This window comes from Rhinopithecus roxellana, chromosome 4 (assembly GCF_007565055.1).
Source record: "Rhinopithecus roxellana isolate Shanxi Qingling chromosome 4, ASM756505v1, whole genome shotgun sequence".
In the NCBI taxonomy this organism is placed as follows: domain Eukaryota; kingdom Metazoa; phylum Chordata; class Mammalia; order Primates; family Cercopithecidae; genus Rhinopithecus; species Rhinopithecus roxellana.
In genome coordinates this window covers 75,384,786-75,408,337 of record NC_044552.1, presented here as the reverse complement: position 1 = coordinate 75,408,337, position 23,552 = coordinate 75,384,786, and the positions used below count along the sequence as shown (strand labels likewise).

The 23,552-nt window shown below is 43.8% G+C and overlaps 1 protein-coding gene across 2 annotated transcripts in view; it reads left to right on the top strand.

The window, feature by feature from the left end:
• The window catches only part of SOBP (sine oculis binding protein homolog), a 173,984-nt gene that overhangs the window by 130,077 nt on the left and 20,355 nt on the right, over positions 1-23,552 (top strand). For both annotated transcript variants that reach the window (XM_030929421.1, XM_030929422.1), the window contains one exon: positions 16,011-17,966. In XM_030929421.1, coding sequence (XP_030785281.1) covers positions 16,011-17,963 — 1,953 coding nt within the window. In that variant the 3' untranslated portion in view covers positions 17,964-17,966. The remainder of the gene's footprint in view (positions 1-16,010; positions 17,967-23,552) is intronic.

Sequence of the window (23,552 nt, the reverse complement as noted above, 5' to 3'; positions counted from 1 at the left end):
CATGCTCGGCCCTTATGCCTTCTTATTAGATAATTGTTGCAGCCCTTTTTAGTAGAATTAATGGGTAAATGACTGTACAGTGTGAACAGGACAATAGAGGAGAATTTGAGTAACTTCTAACTGGTACAACTTGGGAAAGTTAGGTGACCTTCCAGAAATCACAGTATTAAGGGCGTTCATATTTCCTTTGGGTTTATCAGGCCGTGAAGTATGTGTCTGGTTATAAGAGTTTACTTAGTCTAGGGGTAGCTGATCACCCACTCTCCTCTGGAGACCATAGTTCTTTGGCCCTTTAGGACATACGTGTCACTCACTCTGGATAAGGCTGAATTTGCACAGAGGCCTGTGGCAGAGAATGGCCAAAGGAAGAGGTAAAATGATCAACATGACTGGAGTAAACCCTCATCCATAGACCAATGGGATTTCGTTCAAAATCAGTGTGCCAGCAAGGCTGAAGTAGTGTTCTTGATTTTATGTTTTTATTTAGCATGACAGTTAAGGACAGCCCTTTATGTATAAATACAAAAATAGCGATATGCCATTTGTTGTTGTTTGGTTTAAGTGCACGTGAAGAGGCTGCTCAGTTGTGGCTCCTTTCTCATGTAATGCTGAGGAATTCATCTGTCATGCAGAAAATGCACCTGTGTGACCTAACATGCTCTTGAGGGGAGCCTCGGGGTTTGGAAGGTCACACCATAGGTACTGGTATTCATGACATCCTGTCGGGCTTGTGGGCTGCGTGGGGTAACTAGAACTGAGAGGACAGAAATTGAGTTTGTAGTGACTGCTGAAGCTGAAACCACAAGACGAAATGTAATAGGGTCTAGGCCTCGGTGAGCACAGGAAGCTGATTAGAGGTGAGTCGGTGGGGAGCACTGAGGCCGAGAAAAGTGCCACAAGGGGACAAGTAACCTTGATTTCTGGACAGAGCCTGTTAACATGCAGAGGGGCCCATGTGTAGGAATCACTTTCACCTTCTCCTGCAGTTCAGTTACAACTGGTAGTTGCATCCTGAACCCTTATCATGTGCAGGATGGGGTTCTGGGGTATAAAGGTGCCATGAGATCCAGGCCCAGTACCACAAAAGAAAGCTTTAATTAAAGAAAACGTGATAAGGCTTAGGTTTCCTGGCCCCATCTTAGGCATCCAAGTGATTAAGGTAGCATTTTTCAAAGAAAAAAATTTCCTATAGGAGCCTACTTTAAAAGTAAGAGTTCTGTTTTTGAAAAGCTGGGGAAACTCTGGATGAATTAAGTTAAGCATGTTTCTTTTCTGCAGATCTCCTCAAAGGCTTAGGCATGGCAGCATGCACTGAGAACCTCCAAAGAAGAGCATAGAATATGCAATATTTCCCAAGCTTATTGGGCCATGGGATCCTTTTTGAGGTTCAGAGCATTCATTGGTGGAGCTAGTACTTCTCAGCATACACTTGAGGAAATAGAGGGTTGGGGCATACTGGTCAGTGGTAGAGTCAGTGGCGGCGGGGGGCGGAGGGGGCAGTTGGAATGGGTTTAGGAATAGACAGGAACCTGAGAGAGTATTCATGTTTCCTTCCTATGGAGACCCTCAGAAATAGTAGTGCAGGTGTATGCAGGCTTCTATAAGAGGCTGTCCTGGTGTAAACGTTATGCTTTTGCACCTGCAGAAGACAAGACCTCCCAGCCCTTGGATTTGAGTTGGTCCACCCAGACTGAGGCTGTCCTGGGTACCCCACACCCATAGCAAGATACAGGGTCATTAACCACCGGGAGGGAGTATTACGGGATTAGTTAAGGACCTTGAAGTCGTTGTCCCTTCCTAGATTTTCCTCATTTTTTTAGCAGAGAGTAATACCTGGAAGGTTATGGTAAGGATTAAATCTGAGAAAGTCTGTCAACCTGGGTGAGACTTTTGGTCTTCCTAAAGTTATGGAAGCTTGCCATAAAGAAGCCCAGGAAAATCAGGAAGATGGGAATAACCATTGCCACTCATCCTTGTGGTGCCTGGGCAATTGTTCTGGCAACGAATGGTTCCACAGTGCTAATAACTGGGCCACTGGACTGCCTTACTGCTCCCAAGGAGCAGGCATCCTTCCTTCTTGATTTAGCATGTGGCCGTTAAAGATTTGCAATTCCCTGTAGCTTGACTTCTACTCCAACCACTTCCAGCTCCCTTCTCTCCACTTTCTAACTTGTGACCCATGCTTCCCTGGAGTTTCTGCACATTGCCTCTCTCCTCTGTGGGCCTCTGGCTTCATTCCCATGACCACTCTCTCCACCACTATTTAGTCTCTTGGCGTTGTATTGATTCCAGACTTCCCAAATGAGAACATCTAATTGGTTCATTGAGTTACTCTGTCCCTTTTAGGCAGAGCCCACACCAACATCTTGAGGTGTCTTTGGGTCCAGGCAGCTACAGCCAATGAGACAGCAGGGCCATGACCACAGCAGGCACCAGCATCTCATGGGCTCTGTTCTGATACAGAAGTAGTTAGCACACAGTTGTTTTCGTCCTCCTCTTTCTTCCCTCTCCTGTCCCTGCCCACTTTTGGAACATGCCAGTCTGTATCAAAGGCATGCCTATAGCAGGAAATACCCAGTAACACCTTTTACTTCACTCTTAGATACTAAGCACTGAAAGAAAGGCCCGCCTCATATATTTAGAGCATCTGCCATATTTCGTTTTTCTGTGTCTCACTAGATCCAGGGCATGTTATGCAGGCTGTTTGAATTAGGCAACTCTGTTATGCTCATTTCTCCTCTTACCCAGGAGCCAAGAGTCCAGTTGTACGAAGGGTAAGATGGCAATACAGTCTTTTTCTGCATCTCATTTCCTCCTTCAGAGTAGGCCAAAGAATGATGTCATTAGTCATACAGAGGTTAGGAAATGGGGATTTCTACCCAAATACTGACAACTGATATGTAATTGTTGCTAGTCTTAATTTACTTAGCTGTAAAATAAGCTGCTTGTCTGGTGGCTGCTTGTCTCTTTACAGATTTGTGGTGAGTGATAATGTGATAGTACTATTGAGCCACTTGAATTTATTGGAAGAAAGGAGCTACATAAATAACAGGTGTGTTTAAATATATATGAATACATATCTGTGTCCTGGATTGTCTTGGTTCACACCATTTAACCGTTCAGGCATTTGGCCTGGATGAGGAGATTCAGCTGGGCTAACCCAGGATTTGCTGATGAGGATGGAGTTGTAAGAGGGATCCTTAGTGGAGAATCCAGCATTTGTGGAGCATTGGTTTTCAACCAGGTAGTTAGCACAGCAGGATGGCTAAATTCACAGAACAAAGACAGAAGAGAACTAGGCAAACCGACAGTCCACAAACAGGAAATAAGCTTTTCAGAGACAAAGGAACCATTGTGGAGATCCAAAGAAATCAGAAGCAGTCCAGCACATCCCTCCCACGTATCTAGGAAATTGTCACTAAGCAGTCACTCTCACACAGTTTTTAATTAACTAAAAAAGACGATAGGCAACCCAAATTATTCCTTCTCCCCAAGTTCGTGAGCCCAACACACGGGGCGTTTTGAATTTGCAGCATTATATACCAGATGCCATAAATGTCACATTTGTATGTGATGGAGCATAAGGGATTCCATTGGTAACTCTGGCCCGGGTGACTGGTGCTGGCCTGAAGCTGAGCCTAGGGCTAAAACATCCATAGTGAGCTTTAAGACCACAGCCTGGCCCGAAAACCTCCTCATTATTGCAATTATATTGCTGTCAAACACTCCACAAACCATTAGAAGCATAGTAAAGAATTTGGGGGTCAAGTGTTTTGTTGGTTTGGGTTTCTGGGTTTTATTTTTGCAGTGTGCTTTTTACTTTGAAGTACACATCAGAGGAAAATTTGTAGTAGGGTATTTTTCTCCTTCTCTTTTTTAAAATAACAGATTAACAGAATAAAGGGTAAGAGTAGAGTATAGGTAAAACAGTTGGCCCTGTTTTTCTAAATAGGAAAATGTGTTACCTTACATTTGTAATAATACATAAAAACGTGTATTTATGCAGCACTTTTTATTTTTTAGAATGCTTCCATTTGCACTATTTGTTTTGATCTTCCCAGCAGCTCTTGAAGGTAGGCGGGGTGCCAGAGGGCACAGGGGCAGGACCCAAAGTTGCAGAGTGGGCAGCACGTGGGTCTTCTGAGCCAAATGGAGTCAAAACCTGAGGCACTGATTGAAAATTGGGAAGAATGTATTTACAGATTTAAGAGTCTAATCAAGAAAACTTTCAAATGCTAGATGGCGAGCAGAGGCAACAACTATCCCAATAAACTTGAAAACTGGACATGATGAAGGCAGCTGGGATGATACAAGGAGAGATGGGATTGTGGAGAAGAGCCAGTTCTTCTCAAGAGTAAACAAAGACATTAGCAGGAACAAACAATTGACTTCCAGAGTCTCTCTGCCAATGCAGAGAATGGGAAGGACTAAGTTGCCCTGGCTTGTGGGCACAAAAAGGTAAAAACAGTCTCAGAGATCCCACTGAGACTTAGCAGTGTCTTATGCCTAGACTAGAGCTAATACAGAGAACTAAAATATAAAATGACACACCCCACAGACATATCTAATAGGTAGGTAAAATGCTTGAAAATATATCCTTGTATAGCAGTTGACACTCTTGAGGAGGAAATGCAAGACAGGAATTTTAGGAAAATAAAAGGAAGCATCAAAAGAATAATTTGGGGATTTTAGTACAAAATATGGAGCAGACATTTAAAATTTACATTAATTAGCAAAGAAGCAGGATATGGGATAATTTATCTTGATATCTACTAAAAATATTATTCTCTTCAAAGCAGAGCAGTTAATAATCCTCCCATGCCTTGTGGAGAGTTCTGAGAAGGTGGAGGAGCAGTGAAGGGAATCCTACTTTGACCACCATCTGATTAATCTAGGGGAGAGCTACTTGGAATGTGGCTGGAGTGGGGAAGTGGCACTATCTTGGAATATGTGATAGCAGAGCGGAAGAATGCTGAATGTGATCAGCCACATTCCCTGGAGTTTAGAAAAGCAGATTTTTTTTGAAGTGCCAAGGAAAGGTGGATTTGGTCTCACAATCAGAGGCTCAGTACAGTTTGGGGAGTTATTTGAGGCTTTGTGTAAAGTTCTGAAAATGAAGTTATATCAGGAAGACTGGGCTGCAAAAGGAGCTGAACCCTTGGGGGAATGCCCAAGTTAATAAAAGGAGCTAGTAACACTATGTTCATAGAAGGAAAAAGAAGTAGAAGTGGATAGATCAGTGTTTAGAGCAAGTCGTGTGATATTTAACAAAAGAGGATGAGAAGGCAGGGGTCGGCAAATTTTATTTGGTTTCCGTTGTCTCCATAAAGAGAATGTTCTCTACACTGCAAGGAGTAGGGAATACCATAAAGAAGGGGACCAGTCCCAAGTCAGGGTGAGAGAGAGAGAGAGAGGCAGAGAACACCTGCTATGCTAAGCAAATTAGATCTTCCAGCTCACAAAAGGAAATTGGTAGATGATTTCATATCTACGTTTGGTTAATCTTTGCTCTGTAAAAAATACCAAAACAGACAAATGTTGACCAAAGTTTTAAAATTGGGAAAGGGTTTCTGATTTCTGAAGCTCTAGATGAGTAGTTTGATGGCTTACCCTCAAAAGACCTTGAATATATTATTAAAGAAATAGTTGATGAGCACTTAGAAGAAAAAGGTTTCGGCTGACCAGAAACTCAGAATGAAGTAGGCAGCATAGTAGAGTGAAAAAAGGACGGGTTCAAAGTTCTGGATCTGAATCCTGGCTCCACTATTTGTAGGCTGAGAGCGTTTAGGGAAACCACATCAACTCTGAATCTTTGCTTTCTCATTTTTAAGTAAAATGGGGAAAACAGTAGCTCCTTTACAAGTTTGTTGCCAGAAATAAGAGAGATAAGTGAAAGGCTCAAGCTTGGAATATAACGAATAGTCAATAAATGTTTGTTTTTAAAAAGCAATGACCTTGGGTAAGCATATGCACAGAGTAAAAAATAAAAAAATACATATAAAAAGCAAAGACCTAACAGTGGGACATGACTGCTGAAAAGCACATGCATTCTTGGGTGGCATTAGCAGAGGTATAGTGTTTTACATGAGGGAGGGAGAATTCCACTGGACTCTATGCTAGTTAGGCTACTGCATTCCATTCTGGGCTCTGCCCTTTAAGAGGGGCATTAACAAGGTGAAGTATATTCCTGGGTCAATGGCAGCTGGTCTCACTATCATGTCCCTAGGAGGACAGATAGCATAGAAGGGCCCTGGGAACTTGTGCCCTGGGAACTGGATGCTGGAACTGGGGATGTTTAAAAATAACAATCTGGAGCAAATATGATGACTCCTTTTAATTTTTTCAAAGATTGAGATTTGGAAGAGGAGTTGATCTGTGTTGGGAGACCCTGGCAAACAGTAGGTAGAAGTGACAGGGAGGTGGAGTGGTTAAACTTTCTAGTAATCAATGCTGCTTGACAACAAAATAGACTGCCTCAACTATATTGCATAGAGACCTGCAGTTATATTGCAATCCTCTTTAGCAAGCCACCAGGAAAATTGGTGCAAAGGAGAAAGATCGCCGTGTTATGAATCACTCTTTTGGCTGTGTAGATGGGTATGAATGTTTGTCTCTGTCACAGGAAGTATGGATGCCACCTGGAAAATGACCTATGTGTAGAAGGAAACCCAAGCTTGCTGTGGGAGATAGGTTGGGTTTGACCTGTGAAGTTCCTTAGAGTTCTAAATGTCAGTGATTCTGGAATTTCGAAACAGAAAGTTATTATCAAATATTAGTCACCTATCTTAATCCTGTAATTTGTAGTAAAATGCAAAAAACCCTTGAGATAGTGGAGCAGTATGAGTTTTGAAGCCAGACAGATTTAACTTAGAATCTGGATCTGCCATTTCTTATCTGCATAGGTAATCTTGAGCAAGTTATTTAACCTTTCTAACCCCCAGTTATCTATATGATAAGGTATTTGTGGAGATTCAGTGAGGCAATTCATGTAGCATGCTCAGCATGGGTACTAGAGCTTAAATAATGCTACCTATTGTTACTAGTGTATAATTTATTAGTATTACATCAAATTGGGGCTTGCAGTAGTCACAATAATAAAAGCCATGACTTTCATTAGAGTGTCCTGGAGATATTTGAGGACTGGGCAGAAATGGACACCAGGGTCTGAGTTGGGCAACCTAGAGTGCCTACAGGTAGGTTCAGGCTATGGCCCAGGGTGCAGAAAATGTGCAAGAGACTGTCAGAAGAGAACTGAATGAAGCAATGCAAGTAAAGCCCATAGCCAGGTGCCTGGCAGAGCCCAAGCAATCAATATGTAGTTGGTGAGTGGATGAGATGTCAGTAGGAGCAGCTGTGGACTTTTGAAAAGCAGCCAGAGAGTGGACTAAGGTAGTGGACACAATGAGGGATTATCAGAGGTGCCATTAGTTCTGCCCAGCAGTGCCCTTGACCTAGGCCACCTGCACACAACGTAAGCTTGGCCCTGTGGTGTTTCAGGGGTACCACCCATCACCGGGGCGAGATACAGCCCAGGGAATGAGGAGGCTGGAAGGCAGATTCAAAGTCCCTGAGTGGGGGTCAGGTGGACTGCTTCAGATACCACTGATAGTAACAGCAGTCCTTCCAAAAAGTCCTCTTACTGATGTCTGATTAGTTGTGTTGTGGAACTATAACCACATATTTTAGAATATGATTTTTGCCATTTTCTAAAAAAGGTTTGCAGGAAGGAAGAAATGAGGTGTGTGACCACAGACAGAAGCTGGGCAACTAGCACACTTCACTTTTTAACACATTAGTTTGATGGGTTTCTCTTATATACAAGTACAACCCAAAGTCCTTCCCTGCAACTTTTCTTAAACTCTTATAGTCACAAATAATGAAACTTCAAATATTCAAATATTCATTAGAAAACAGGAAGAAAAACAATAAATGACACAAAAGAGAGCCAAATATATACTTGAAAAACAAAAAGTTACAGTAAACAAGGTAAATACACATCTGAAAAAAGATTCAGATAATACATTTTAAAAAAAGAGGAGTCACAGTATTGGGTTAGAAGAACAAAGGGAAATTTGACATTGAGATAGTAGATATTAAGGATAATTTTTTGCTAAAAACTGTTAGTTGCATTTTAACCTTTAGAACAAATCTGTTGATAGAGGAGAGTGTGTGCTAATTTTTCCACTGATTGTTAATAGACAGATTTTGAACTCCACAAGGGCAGGTGTACTAAGTCTCTCCTGCCCTGTTCCACAGCCCATTGTCTTCTGGAGCGCAGCGCAGTATTTATTTCAGAATGAATAAAAGTGTTACAAATAGAAGATCGGTTTTCTCTTAAGCTTCAGTGTGAAGCAGAGATGCTTGAATGAAAACAAAACAAAAACTTGCGCCTCCAGTTTCTTGGGGCAGATTCTACCTCGTATGAGGGCAGGAGCTGCATTTTACTCATGTCCCAGGTTCCTAGCACAATACCTCATCCATGATAAATGATTTTCTGAATAAATGTTCACTTTTCAGTGAGTAAAGTGGATTATGTGATGGCAAATTTTTCAGGGCAGAGAGTAGTTATAATACCTGAAGCTGATAAAATGGGCATGGGACGGCCTGGCAATGGGAGATGGGCTAGGACGTTGCTTCCTTCTTAGGAGCCACATTTTCCATGTCTGTAGTCCCCTCCCAGTTTCTTTTCTTTCTCACATGTTTCCTGGGCAGGGTCGTCACTGTGGATGATCTCCTTTTCCAGCTGAGCACCTGAGGCTTGGAGGAGTTAAATGCCTGGCTCCACCAGGAGCTGGAGGTTGGAGGAGAGGACAAGATGATCACCAAAGTTCCTTTCAGGGCTTAATTTCACTGCTTTGAGATTTCTTAGGTGATTTCTGTGCCCTCTCAGGACCAAATAACTGGAAAACAAAGAGGCAGGCATTTGGTACCAGGCAGATCAGGTTTTTTGATGTATGATTGAATTTTTTAGTTTCCATCTGGATGACTTGTATTGTGAAGGTGTAAGATGCATTCATCCAGCTTAAATGAAGCAGAGAATTTTATCATGGTATATTAATACTCTTAAGCAACCTAAAACATCAGTGCAAAGAGAAAAATCATCTTCTGAATCATGTGTTTGGCTGTCAGGGTGGGCCTGCAGTCACTGAATACAGGCCGGGATTCCATCTCTTGCATTGGCAGTAGAATCAGAGACTTGGGTCCGTAATAAGCTACTTGGTAAAGCTCATTGAGATCCTGAAAACCAAGCCCATCTCTGCTAGAGCTCATGGCACATGAGAAAGAGAAGGAATGATCTGCTCCTGTGACCTGGGTCAAGATTTCTAGAACCCAGCTTAAAATTTATAAGATAAGTAGAACTTGAGTCATGGTATAAAGTTCCTACAGGTCTGTTTTCTTTTTTTTTTTGAGACGGAGTCTCGCTCTGTCACCCAGGCTGGAGTGCAGTGGCCGGATCTCAGCTCACTGCAAGCTCCGCCTCCCAGGTTTACGCCATTCTCCTGCCTCAGCCTCCCGAGTAGCTGGGACTACAGGCGCCCGCCACCTCACCCAGCTAGTTTTTTTTTTTTTTTTTTTTTTTTGTATTTTTTAGTAGAAACAAGGTTTCACCGTGTTAGCCAGGATGGTCTCGATCTCCTGACCTCGTGATCCGCCCATCTCAGCCTCCCAAAGTGCTGGGATTACAGGCTTGAGCCACCGCGTCTGTTTTATAATGAGCCCAGGTCTGTTTTCTAATGAGATTTTTCACTTCTAACAAAGATGTGCTTTAGCCTCTCCTTGAGCTCCAAATCTTATTTAAGAGAGAGAGGGCTAGAGCAAGCTAGAGAACGAGAATGAATAAAATACAAAGCAAAAGAAACAAACAAAAAATAAACCCAAATAAAAAGAACTATGTAGCAAACACCAGCATGTTGGAATCTAAACCTGCAGAAAGTTTCTTATTTTGAAAATGAACTTCTTCATGCATTTGTTTTTATTGTATAAGAGCCCTTGCTGTTTCTACTTTAAATTCCTCTCTCAATTCCGTATGGCTTTGCATGTCTATGACGAGGTCATCTTTTTCCTTCCTTCACTCAAATCCAGCTCTGCAAGAAAAACTTGGAATGGTGAGCTTAGTGTTGGTGTGCCCTTCCCCACTTTGTGAGGGCTCTTCCCTCAAGTGAACATTCTACCATGGCAGGGTGGGGTCATCCAGTCTTAAAAGGCACCTGATACTGTGGCTTCTGGCCTTTCCTTTGGAAGATAATTCTGCCATGTAATGAGTCAAGCAGATCATCCATCAGCTCTGTTTTTTAATAAAATATGCATAGCACAGTTTATGGCTTCCACTATTCAAACAGCAGTTGAGCCGAAGAGGAATGATTCATTTTAATGGTTCTAACGCTCATTTCTAAGCAGCCATGTCGCTTTATCAAGCTTTTGCCTGAATTAGAAAATGACTGGCCTTGGAAAAAGAAGAGGGCTCAGCAGGAGTTGAATAGAGGCTTTTCAGGATGGTGGGCAGCTGGGATGCACATAGAATTGTGGGCTGGTTCCTTGTCCCTACAGACAGCTCCTCTGTTAGCCCTGGGACAGAGCCTCCTAGGGAGCAAGGTAGGGGCTGGTATCTGTGAGGTGTAGCATGAGTTTGCCCAGAGAGAAACGTGCCGTTTTATCTCACAGGCTCATAGGAAGGCAGTGGATGAAAATCTCCCTTTCCCTCTTCATGCAGCCATAGAAGCATCCTCCCCATAAAACACATGTAAAACATGTGGGACAGGCTGAGGATTGAAAATATATACTCTGTAACAAGCTTAGTGATATGCCTAGCAAATAATCATTAGCTTCATTTTACAGATAAAGAAACTGAGGCTGAGATTTTCATAAGGTTGCACTGCTAATAAGGAATGAAGCCCAGATTCATGCCAACATCTTTTGATTCTAAATCCCATGTGATTTCCATAGCCTCTTTTGCCACTCAGGGACACTGAACTAGGGCCCTGCTGGTGGCAGTGCCTAGACCCAAAGGAACAGTTGATGCTGGAACGACGGCACTCCAGGGTAGGGCTGGGAGCAAGTGCTCAGGTGGGTCAGTCTGAGGCCCTCAGCTCATGCTGTGAGGTGACTGTCCATAGGCAGAGCAGACCCCAAAGCCTTCAAAACACTGAGCACCCCTGCCCACATCCTTCCATCCTCCTTTTTTTTTTTTTTTTTCTTTTTTCTGAGACGGAGTCTCACTCTGTCGCCCAGGCTGGAGTGCAGTGGTGCGATCTTGGCTCACTGCAAGCTCCGCCTCCCGGGTTCACGCCATTCTCCTGCCTTAGCCTCCCGAGCAGCTGGGACTACAGGTGCCCGCCGCCACACCCGGCTAATTTTTTGTATTTTTAGTAGAGACGGGGTTTCACCATGTTAGCCAGGATGGTCTTGATCTTCTGACCTCGTGATCCGCCTACCTCGGCCTCCCAAAGTGCTGGGATTACAGGCGTGAGCCACCGCGCCCGGCCTCCATCCTCCTTTGCTTCACTTGAATGAGCTCATGATTTTTGAGCTGGCCTAGACTACAAGATCAGTGCCACAGTCAACATGCCAAGGCCCAGAGAACCTCCCTCTTATGATAAGCTACAGTTTTGCTTAAGGAGCTATAACTTCTGGGCTGTTATGTAGGAGATATATTAGTAGACAGTCAGATGAAGTGGAAAGCACGTGAAGATTTTTTGTCTTATTTTTCAAATTGTTGATGGCATTCACAGAGGTGCTAATATCTTTTTTTTTCTTTTTTAACTGTTCCGTTGCTACAAACATCTTTGCCCAGTTAAAGATTTCAGCAAAAGGGTTTCTTAATTAAATATTGCCCGATGCCAGATTACCACTCAGAAGGCAGTGGTGGATTCCATTAAAGGCTGAACTTTACTCCCACAGCTAACAGCTGATTAATGTGTTAATTACGAACCCTGTCCCCCTCCCCCAGTTGCCTGAGTTTTGTCTTAAGCCCAGAAGAACCTGTATATTGTGCCCATGTGGGTAACCTTATGGCATACTTTGGCCTTGACTTTGACGTTTATATAAAAATAAAGGCTCAGTTGCCAACATGAATTAGCTTTCTCTCTTTCCGGGGAAATACAAGATGGAAAGAGTTATAAGAACCACAAGTCCTGCCTTTCGGCTTTCTTATATCAGGAACAAGTGATATATCTGCTGAGGCAGTGTCTTTGGAGCAGTTGAGCGGTGTAGGTTGCCACACATTTATTTCACAGGAAAGGAGTGAATCCATCAGGCCACTGAGCTTACAAGTACTACCCTGGCAGTCAGCCACCCAAATATAAATACTCTAAATGGACTAAAGGAAATGTTCATTCTGTTGTTTAGAATTGGACGCATCCCAGGAAGGTAAATTTAATCTTTTTGAGGACTGCTGTTATAGGGTTGAATGGAATACGCATTTGTTTATCTCCTTTGTGATCTTTTTGTCTTCCTGGTGATACATTATGTATTTGTGATACGAAGCATTTCAGCTGTCTCGCTCAATGGCGTTGCATTTGCTGATTGTTGGGTCCCCAGATTGGCATCGTTAAACAGCTTCAGCCTCTGTCCAATCTGGGACCTGTTAGTGAGAGAAGTGGAACCAAAGAGGCCAGATTCCAACAGAAACAAAGCCGGGGTGAAATTAGAGGGAAATCATTCCAGAGCTCAGTGCGTAAATCCCTGCACTTCTTAATCTTTATCTTTTAAAATATCTGAAGGAATTTTGGTACTTCTTGGCATAATGAGGAAAAAATGATTCCTCAGAAAGTTAAAAAGTGAAGTAAAATGTAAAGCTGTCAATGAAAGAAGGGAAGAATAACCCACCACCCCACAATTCAGAAAACCAGAGTTTGAGACACATGCTGTGTTTCCTGGATATGCAAATGTTATTTTATTAAAGAGAGAGGGATATAGTATATATTTTCATCTAACTACCACATCTTATGTAATCAGTTCAGGCTCTTATGATGAAATCTTTAATTACTAGAAGTGTGTCATTAGTTAGATGTAGAATGAATGATAGTACCGTGTTTTATTGCCTCACATAATATAGCCATTTGTGCCATAAATTCATTGACCTCATCTTAAATGATGAGTCCTGTAAGACAGACTTGATTCATTATTTCTTAAGTGACAGTTTTTTCCTCTAATAATTTTTTGCTTCATCAGAAAGATTGCTTTTGTGTATTTTTAGATCAGTATTTTAGATCAGTATTCTGAATTGAAATTTAATAAAGCAAGGACACACACACACTCTCTCTCTCTGTTTCTCTGTCTCTCTCTCTCTCTCACGTTACCCAAAACAAGATAGTCAGGAACTGTCACACTTTGGGATGCTGCCGAAAATCAAGCAGCTAACTGTAGGCCTTTGCTTTAATGGGAAAGTTTGATGAAATAGGATTTTGCTTCTAACGTTGATGTCTGTAATTCTTTTTATGTCAAAATAGATGAAATATGGTGGAGAATTCTCATTTGACAACTGAGATTGATCTATGAGCATTCCTTATTCATCAATGGATTACTGAAAGTGAAGGAAAGGAAGGGAGAACATATAAATTATATTTAGATTATTATTATTTTTTACTCCATTTGAAAATATTTATTTGGCTTGAGGAAACAGGAATCCTTTGGAGGCAAATAATTCAATCTGGCAATTTAAAAACCAATTAAGGATTTCAGAAAACTCTTCTCCCTTATGGCTAAAAAATAAGATCCAAAAAAATATGCCAGAAAATGGGTATATTATTTTAATTAGTTTAATTCATTGATAATTTTTTTTAGTCAATGATTAAAGAAGCTATTTTTGATCCTTCACTTCAAGCTTGTAAATTTACACTTCAGGCTTTCTATGGATGCCTAATATTGAAACATAAGCAGGTGGTTTTATTTCATAGTGGAATTTAAGTGCCACATCATTATACATTAATTTTATTTAAATGATCAGGTTTATAAAACAATAACTTACATGCATCATGTTTCTAATACTTGTTTACTTAACCTTTATATGAAAAATTTGAGGGTCTGATGGATTCTGTGGGTCTCTTCTCATCAGAGGCAATTCTGCACTTTTTTGTAAACTGGGCATCTCAATTATGATAAAAACTTCCCTTAATTCAGGAGTAACATGAAACACTATAGTGAAACACAGGAGTATATTAGCATTGAATTTTTTTTACCACTTTAATAATTGCAACAGTTTTGATAGCTAAATTGAAAGAATGCCTTTCTAATTAATCATCAAAGGTAACTCAGCAGTTTCCTCACTCTCCAAAATTTTTTGCAAGAAGTAGTTTGAAAGGGCAATTTGATGAGACTAAACAAAACACGAATGTGTGCCAATAAGTATCTTATTCAGTCTCACACCATCAAGTTTATTACCTGCAAATATCAGTGGGAAAAAAGTGAGAAGGAAAAGAGTGGATTTACACATACAGACCCACATCTGCCACGTGCATGTTCGCCCATGATCACATACCAGCATGCCACCACTGTTTACAATCAAGGAAAGCTGAGAGTTAAATGAGATGAGTAATCAAATGCCCAGCATATGTTGTTTTTGCATTGTTTATGTGACCAATCATTATTAAAATTTGTCATCTTTTAATTATATCAGTTTATGATAGTTTTTTTAAAAAACCAACACACACCAACAACAGAACAACAGACAGCCTCTTCAACAAAAACAGGGTCTCATTTAGAACAATATTGGAACCAGTGCTTTATTGGGGGAGAGACTCAAATTCAATAGACTTACCATTGCACTGTTTCACAATTCTTTCTTTGCTACTATATATGGCTTGAGTGCTGAGAAAATGGCCAAAAAAAAAAAAGGAAAAAAAGAAAAAAGATTGTGTGTGTAAAACTCTGTCAAAAAAAAAGTAAGGCACTGAAAGAACTATTGAAAATTTTGACATCTGTTTATCTGTTTATAGCTATGGCAAGATTACTCATATTAATTCTTGTTTAAAATGCCATATGAAGGAAAGACATTTGTGCAAACAAGAGTCATATTTGAATTGTAGATCATGTCTTCACCATCTGTGAGAGCTGATGGTGTTGCAAAATTAATGTGTTAATGAAATCACAATAATTTCTCCAAAGTAATGGGTTCTGAAGCTGAGAATGAGTATTTTTTGAACTTTGATGTCTAGTGATTTCCAATTGGGAGAAGCTCTCAGCCTTTAATTAGTTCTGCAGCCCAACTTTAAAATAAATTTGGTGATGTCTTTCTTTTGCCAGGAGTAGATCTGAAGGGGGGAAAAAGCCATAACAACTTTTGGAAAATGTTCTCTGGTGTTTGAAAAGTTGTTAAATAAGACTGCCTGCCAAGAAATGTCACCAAAAATTCTGACTACTGAGAGAGAGTGGGCAAACAGCTCAAAAAATAATTCTAGCTTGCTGCAACATCACAGGTTGGGAATAGCTAAACCTCACACAGACTTCATGATTAATTCCAAGTTTCTCCTTGGAAGCCAGACATAATGATGTTCAGCGCTTTGTGTTATTGGTTAACACAGTACACCCTTTCCAACTGCATTATCAAACATAGTCAACAGTGTAAAGTGACTTCACATGAGGAGAATTGTAAGGGGTAATATTTCAAGCCCATTGAACTTTCTGGAGAACATTTCCCTCCAAAACTCTTTAGGTTTGCATTTACAATGAGCCTTTCTGACAAGTGAAAATGTGTGGGCAGGTACATTGGACAGGTATATATATTCCCTTTTCTCAGAACCGTCTTTAAGTCATGCTTAAAGGGGACAACACAATTTCTTTAAGAAGAAAGAATAGGAGGTTGTGATAATTGGTATTCTGAAGGGCTCATATTTATAAAGCCAACCCATCATTTTACAAACATTTCAGAATTTTACCTTTTAGAAGGAAACAGTCCTGCCTGTTTGAGAAGTGCTGGTAAAGTCTAAAAGAACGTTTATGTGAAACACGAAACGTCATCTACCCAGGTAAATTGCTTGTCTTACCTGTTGTGGTTTTTTATTACTGTGTTGTAGGTATGTGACTGGTGTAAGCACATAAGACACACAAAAGAATACCTGGATTTTGGGGACGGGGAAAGAAGGCTTCAGTTCTGCAGTGCAAAATGTCTCAATCAATACAAAATGGACATTTTCTACAAAGAGACCCAGGCCAATCTTCCAGCTGGGCTATGCAGCACATTACACCCTCCCATGGAAAATAAAGCAGAAGGCACCGGGGTGCAGCTGCTCACTCCAGACTCTTGGAATATCCCGCTAACAGATGCTCGGAGGAAGGCCCCCTCCCCGGTGGCTACAGCTGGCCAAAGCCAGGGCCCTGGCCCGTCGGCGTCCACCACCGTCTCTCCATCTGACACTGCCAACTGCTCTGTCACTAAAATCCCCACGCCAGTGCCCAAGTCCATCCCCATCAGCGAGACTCCAAATATCCCTCCTGTCTCCGTCCAGCCACCTGCTAGCATCGGGCCTCCCCTTGGCGTCCCGCCTCGCAGCCCTCCCATGGTGATGACCAACCGTGGCCCAGTGCCGTTGCCCATCTTCATGGAGCAGCAGATCATGCAGCAGATACGCCCACCCTTCATCCGCGGGCCTCCGCACCACGCCTCCAACCCCAACAGTCCCCTGTCCAACCCCATGCTTCCTGGTATCGGGCCCCCGCCCGGCGGCCCCAGGAACCTGGGCCCCACTTCCAGCCCCATGCACCGGCCCATGCTATCGCCCCACATCCACCCACCGAGCACTCCCACCATGCCCGGGAACGCCCCAGGCCTGCTGCCCCCGCCGCCCCCGGGCGCCCCGCTGCCGAGTCTTCCCTTCCCGCCGGTGAGCATGATGCCAAATGGTCCGATGCCGGTGCCCCAGATGATGAATTTCGGGTTGCCGTCCCTCGCCCCGCTGGTGCCGCCCCCGACCCTGCTCGTGCCATACCCCGTGATCGTGCCCCTACCGGTGCCCATCCCCATCCCCATCCCTATCCCTCACGTCAACGACTCCAAGCCCCCCAACGGGTTCTCCAGCAACGGGGAGAACTTCATTCCGAGCGCCCCTGGCGACTCCGCGGCGGCGGGCGGCAAGCCAGGCGGACACTCCCTGTCCCCGCGGGACTCCAAGCAGGGCTCGTCCAAGTCTGCGGACTCGCCCCCTGGCTGCTCGGGCCAGGCCCTGAGCCTGGCACCCACGCCCGCCGAGCACGGCCGGAGCGAGGTGGTGGACCTGACGCGGCGAGCCGGCAGCCCCGCGGGCCCCCCGGGCGCGGGCGGCCAGCTCGGCTTCCCAGGCGTGCTGCAGGGCCCGCAGGACGGCGTTATCGACCTGACCGTGGGCCACCGGGCCCGGCTGCACAACGTGATCCACCGCGCGCTGCACGCGCACGTCAAGGCGGAGCGCGAGCCGGGCGCCGCGGAGCGCAGGACCTGCGGCGGCTGCAGGGACGGCCACTGCAGCCCGCCCGCCGCCGGCGACCCGGGCCCGGGCGCCCCGGCGGGCCCCGAGGCGGCTGCGGCCTGCAACGTCATCGTGAATGGCACGCGCGGCGCCACCGCCGAGGGCGCTAAGAGCGCGGAGCCGCCGCCCGAGCAGCCGCCACCGCCACCGCCGCCCGCGCCCCCCAAGAAGCTGCTGTCGCCTGAGGAGCCGGTGGTGAGCGAGCTAGAGTCGGTCAAGGAGAACAACTGTGCTTCCAACTGCCACCTGGACGGGGAGGCGGCCAAAAAGCTGATGGGCGAGGAGGCCCTGGCGGGGGGCGACAAGTCAGACCCGAACCTTAATAACCCCGCGGACGAGGACCATGCCTATGCTCTGCGGATGCTGCCCAAGACCGGCTGCGTGATCCAGCCTGTGCCAAAACCCGCGGAGAAGGCTGCTATGGCGCCGTGCATCATTTCCTCGCCCATGCTCAGCGCCGGGCCCGAGGACCTGGAGCCGCCGCTCAAAAGGAGGTGCCTCCGAATTAGAAATCAGAATAAGTAAAAGGTTTGTATGTCCGCCGGGCACTCCTCCGCACCAGCCAGTGCACCTCCCTTACTTCTGACAAGGCAGAGGCGAGAGTTGTAATAATAGTCATGATTTTACCGTGTGTGTTTTATATTGCACCCGGTATGGTCACGCTATCAACATTCTGAGCCAGCAGCTCTGATGCTGAGTTGTTCAGTAGCATCATTCCCATTTTACAGCCAAGGAAACTGAGTCACAGCGTGTGAGTGCCAAGCCCCAGGTCACTTACTTGAGGGGAGAGCTCAGTCTCGAACCTGTCATGAAATACTCTCTCTCTTTAATTACACGTTTATTATCATGCTCATCTCCGTAAATCACCCTGTTGGAGAAGAGAAGGATAGGGGGAGGAAGAAGAGATTAACTTGGGACACCTAAATGTGCGATCATGAGGTTGCAGGGCAGTAGTGAAATGTCTAGTAAATCCATGAGCTGGGCCACCTCCTAAATAGAGTTGGTTGGCTCAGTGGCAGAATGTCACCAGCTTTTCTTGATAAGGACGGGATTCCATTTGTAAAGTGAGAATGCAACCTAACTCTTACATGCATATGTCAACTGAACCCAGGCTGCTAAGTCCTATTTGCCTGGCAGGGTGTCTTTCCTGTTCATGGGGTCTCCTTCCTGCAGTTTGGCACCAAGCAGCATTGACGCCTCAAAAGTCACTGACCAGCTTTGCTCTCTCCCCCTTTTGGGGCCCAGCGGCTCAGCTGATGAGTTGCTCACCTTTGTAGGTAATGGGAGGCTTCGATAGGGAAGAGGGTGGCATTGCTAAAGTGAGTGACACTGCACATCTCTGACCTCGTAGACTCCTGCTTAATGCCAAGTGAGCTGCTGAGAGTGAGTTAAAATGTTCAGCATTGGAAAGGGAAACTAACGTGTGCCTGTGACAGGCAGAGGTGGCCTCATTTGCTCCTCCTGCCAATGCTGGTGGAGTAGGCATCATCTGTATCTCACCAAGGAGGTAGATGAAGCTTAGAGACTGTGCCCAAAGCAGAGCTGGTACATGGGGAAGCAGTATTCAACTCAGGCCTGTTGGACACAGCCCAAGCTCTCCCCTCTATCCAAGTGGGTATCAAACAGGCCAAAATTCAGTGGAGTTTATCAACTTCTTATGGAGAGGAAGAGGAGAGATGAGCATTTATCAAGCACCTAACTTGTACACTGCTCCTTCCAGGGACTGGGGAGATACAAAGGCAAATATGGTGGCGTGCCCCCATCTGGTGGGAGTGCAAACTCCAGGAGGAAGGAAGCAGGGCCAGGAGAGTGGATCTCATAAGATGAATAATAGCTCACATTTGTATTCAGGCTGTCTTCTAAGTGTTTTTCAGTAGTATTTATTTGGATCTGGATCCATAGGACAATTATTGTCTTCATTTTATTGATGAGGAAACCAAGACAGAGACATTAAAGTAACTTGCCCAAGATTTGACCAAATTAGCAGAGTTGAGATTCAAATCCAGGCTGTCTGACTCCAGAGCTGCATTTTTTTAAAAACCACTGTAAGAGAATAGGCTAATTAGTTTCTTTATTACTCTACATACTAAAATTGTTTTACCCACCTCAGTGGATAAAACAACTCTCAGGTGTCGTAGGGGAAAGTCTCTTAAAAAAACAAACAAAAACTGAGTCTACCTCCTAACTTCTCTAAGTGTTCAAACAGTTGAATTCTTGTTTCTGCAGCACCAACAAGCCTACATTACCAACCCATTACTCCACAGTGGGAAATACAAACGTGGAGCACAGCACTTGCTGTGGTGTGTCCAGTCCATGGTTTCTAAGTTGGGCCTCTAGCATAGCCAGGAGATTGCTTGGGAAGCACAGACCAGAGCAAGGAGACTTGTAGGTTGTGGAAGAAAGGTTTCTCAGCCACCATCGTTTGAGGTTTCCTTTTCCTCTGATGGCTTTGCCAGTAGAGGAAGAATACTAAAAATGAGTTCACCATTCCTTCTTGATTTTACATCTACAAGTTCTGCTGCCTGAAGACATATGGCCTCAGCCTTCTCACAGTCACCTCAATTGAAAATGCCCCTGATTTCTTCACGAGAGTAATTTAATCTGGTTGACAAAGCTGTGAGTAATGGGAAGGTGTGTGACAAAAAAAGTGACGGCCTTCAGAAAGTCAGAAAGCATTGGGAATTGTCAGTTTAAACACATTCTAATATCACTCATTCAGGTGAGGCTGAAAGAAGAATGGGAGGGTGAGAGATTTTACTATTATACCATCACTGGAGTGAGAAGAGACCAGGTCAAGAATAGTGACACTAACGTATGAGTAGCATGAGACCAAAAGAACATAAAAACATAAAATATACGATGGCTATTTGGATGATATATGTTTCTGAATAAAGAATCAGTCTTGTATGTGGACCAGAATCATTAAAAATATTAACCTGGCTCCAGCCAATTTCAGAAGATATAGTGATGAAATTGCCCACTACCTCTTGAGACTGAAGAGTTCTTTCAATGATGGGCCCCCAAGAAATTACAGCTTTTCTTTAAAATCAGAAATACTCAGGCTTTGTCAGCTATGAAAGGGTGACAAGGCAAGTGATTTAAGATGGGAGAAAAACCACCTCTCCTCCACTAAATCACATTTCTTCTTGCCCTCGGAAGTTCCATGTCACCTCACAGCACAGTCTCAACCTACCATAACTTACTCACATTCGCTGGCCCTTCCTGGTTTATTTATTTATTATTTTTTGAGACGAGTCTCACTCTGTTGCCCAGGCTGGAGTGCAGTGGCGCGACCTTGGCTCACTGCAACCTCTGCTGCCCAAGTTCAAGTGATTCTCCTGCCTCAGCCTCCTGAGTAGCTGGGACTGTAGCCACGCACCATGATGCCCAGCTAACCTTTGTATTTTTATTAGAGATGGGGTTTCGCCATGTTGCCAGGTTGGTCTCCAAATCCTGACCTCAAGTGATCCACCCACCTCGGCCTCCCAAAGTGCTGGGATTACAGGCGTGAGCCACCACACCCGGCCCCTTCCTGTTTTTTTGTGCACATGTGGTGCTGTTTTTCTTCTATGCCTTCAGAAACCCAGACCATTCATATGGTTGGGGAAACTGGAAATGTATCCACTAAATGAAGGACTGTATGACTTTTGTGCTCTGATGCTGAACACTGGTGACAAGTTAAAAGCTGAAGTGGAAAGCATTACAAACCAAAAGCGAAACTCAGGCTGAGATATGGTGGGTGAGGTGCAGGTGAGTGATTTCTCCATGTGCTTGTTGGTGATTCATTATATATTATTTCTCATATATATTCATTATATATTATATAGGATAATCTGTCAACTTCGGTCAGCATCTTCGTTCTTCTCCCTATGTCTGCCTTTTTCATATGGTAGTACTATTTTATTATTTTTATTTTATTTAATTTATTATTTTTTGAGACGGAGTCTTGCTCAGTTGCCCAGGCTGGAGTGCAGTGGTGTGATCTAGGCTCACTGCAACCTCTGCCTCCTGGGTTGAAGCAATTCTCCTGCCTCAGCCTCCTGAGTAGCTGGGATTACAGGCATGTGCCACCATGCCCAGCTGATTTTTTATATTTTTGGTAGAGATGGGGTTTCACTATGTTAGCTAGGCTGGTCTCAAACTCCTGACCTAAAGTGATCTGCCCACCTTGGTCTCCCAAAGTGCTGGGATTACAGGCGTGAGCTGCCGCGCTCGGTCTGTAGTACTGTTTTAAAAAATCATTTAAAATAGATCAAAAGCAGACCAAAGTATCTAGAAAATAGCAACCCAGGCAGCTACAGTTGTCTTCAAGGAAGTCTTATTTGCTAGTTCTTTGTAAATTACAGGGTTTTTTCCCCATTTGGAAATTATTCTTTTCCTGGTTACCTGCCTTTATGCATTCTTGTGTGTTGATATGATTACAAATTATTTCAGTGGGCAGCTATTTTCCCCAGATGCAGAACTAATTAAGTTTAGTTGAAGATTTTAAAAGGTTGTAAACTTCCTTTAATCTTCAACTTTTGAGACTCCAAATGCCAGTTCTGTAGCTTCTGTAAGTTGGAAAAAATATCCCCCCAAATAATAAGGAAAGCAGTGTACAAACATTTTCCAAACTATTCTATCCACAAAGAATTCCATTTATAAATGGAATACTCCCTTCTTTGTCTTTGCCTAGGAGCTTGAGGGATAGCTGTTTGTATTTGTACATTTTCTGAATTTCTACAGTTTACACTTGTTTATGGTACATTGGGGAGTTCAGAGTAACCATTTGCAAATGTTTGAAGATATTCAAAAGAAAATATTCCCCCTCCTCAGTTTTCCAGGGAAATGACATAGACTCTTTAAGTAAAATAATCAATGGAAAAAATGTGTACGAGGAGTAACCCTTTCATCATCACTTTTTCCATTCTCAAGGAGCAACAGGTCCATACAGCTTTCCACCTTTGTGGCTCCCAAATTTCTAAGTTTCAAAAACCAGAAAGAAAATATGAGACCCTTTTTCCTGGTCCCAATTTCCTGATACTACTGCAGGCTCAGCAGGGGAGATTTGACTTCTTATTTTCTCAGGGAAAGCTGGAGGAGGCACCTGTAGTTTGGCTTTTGGAGTTTAGTTATTAGTCTGGTCATGGAGCCACAGTCCTAAAACAACTGTTCCAAGGCAAGGAGTTCGCTTCATTGGGGAAGCCAAAAGGGTGGAGGTCACAAGTAACTTTTTTGCCAATTTAGTTTCTCAAACTGAGAAGTTCAAGAGAGGAGGCTATCTGGGAGGATGTTGGGAAGTCAGTCCATACATTCAAAACAATACTATAGGTGCCTACTTTTAAAACAAGGAAAAGAAGGAAAACTGAGAGTGACAAGAGGAAATCAGTATGAATGGGATGTGCTCAGATTCTGTGTCAGACTTGCGCTATCTAATGGTCCAGGACTTGACTATTGGGAATGTTAATTGGTGACAATCCCTAAGTTAAGGGTTAGCTTGTCTGTTAGGATGCAGTTGGCACATATAGTTCTAGGTAGAGGTACTTCAAAGAGCCAGAAAGAAGACACCAGGTCTGTGCCATGGACACATGTGAGTGGGGAGGACCTGGGAGTGTGCTTCCTGTGATCATTTCAGACTTGTAGAGGAAAGTTTTCTGAAATAAATGGTGTCAAGATTGGCCTTAGACATGTTCCATTCAGTGCTGCCAGGACCATGTTAACCCTTATAACCAGGGACTTGGAGGGAAGGTTTTAATGTACCGGCATCCAACTTTTAGATATGATGTCAATCAGGTTATGATGGAATATGAGATGTCATCTGTGACTGGATATTTATTACTTTCAGACATACCCATAACCTTCCATCTTCAGCAGGACTGGGACTAGAGTGAAGCAAAGGAAGTGCTTAGGGCAGAGACTTTGAGGAGGCACCCACTCAGGATCGTGCTAGTGCAGCAATGGTCCTGGCTCTGTCTCCAGATCCATATGGCAGCTCCCTAAAGCTGGTCTCCTGGCCCCCTGGACTCGTCCATGGATGGCCTTCAGCAACTCTCCCTGAAATTTCATGGAAAGTTTTGTGTGCCTATGCACAGAGGCATTTTCATGGAAGAAGAGGTCCATAGATTTTGGCTCCAG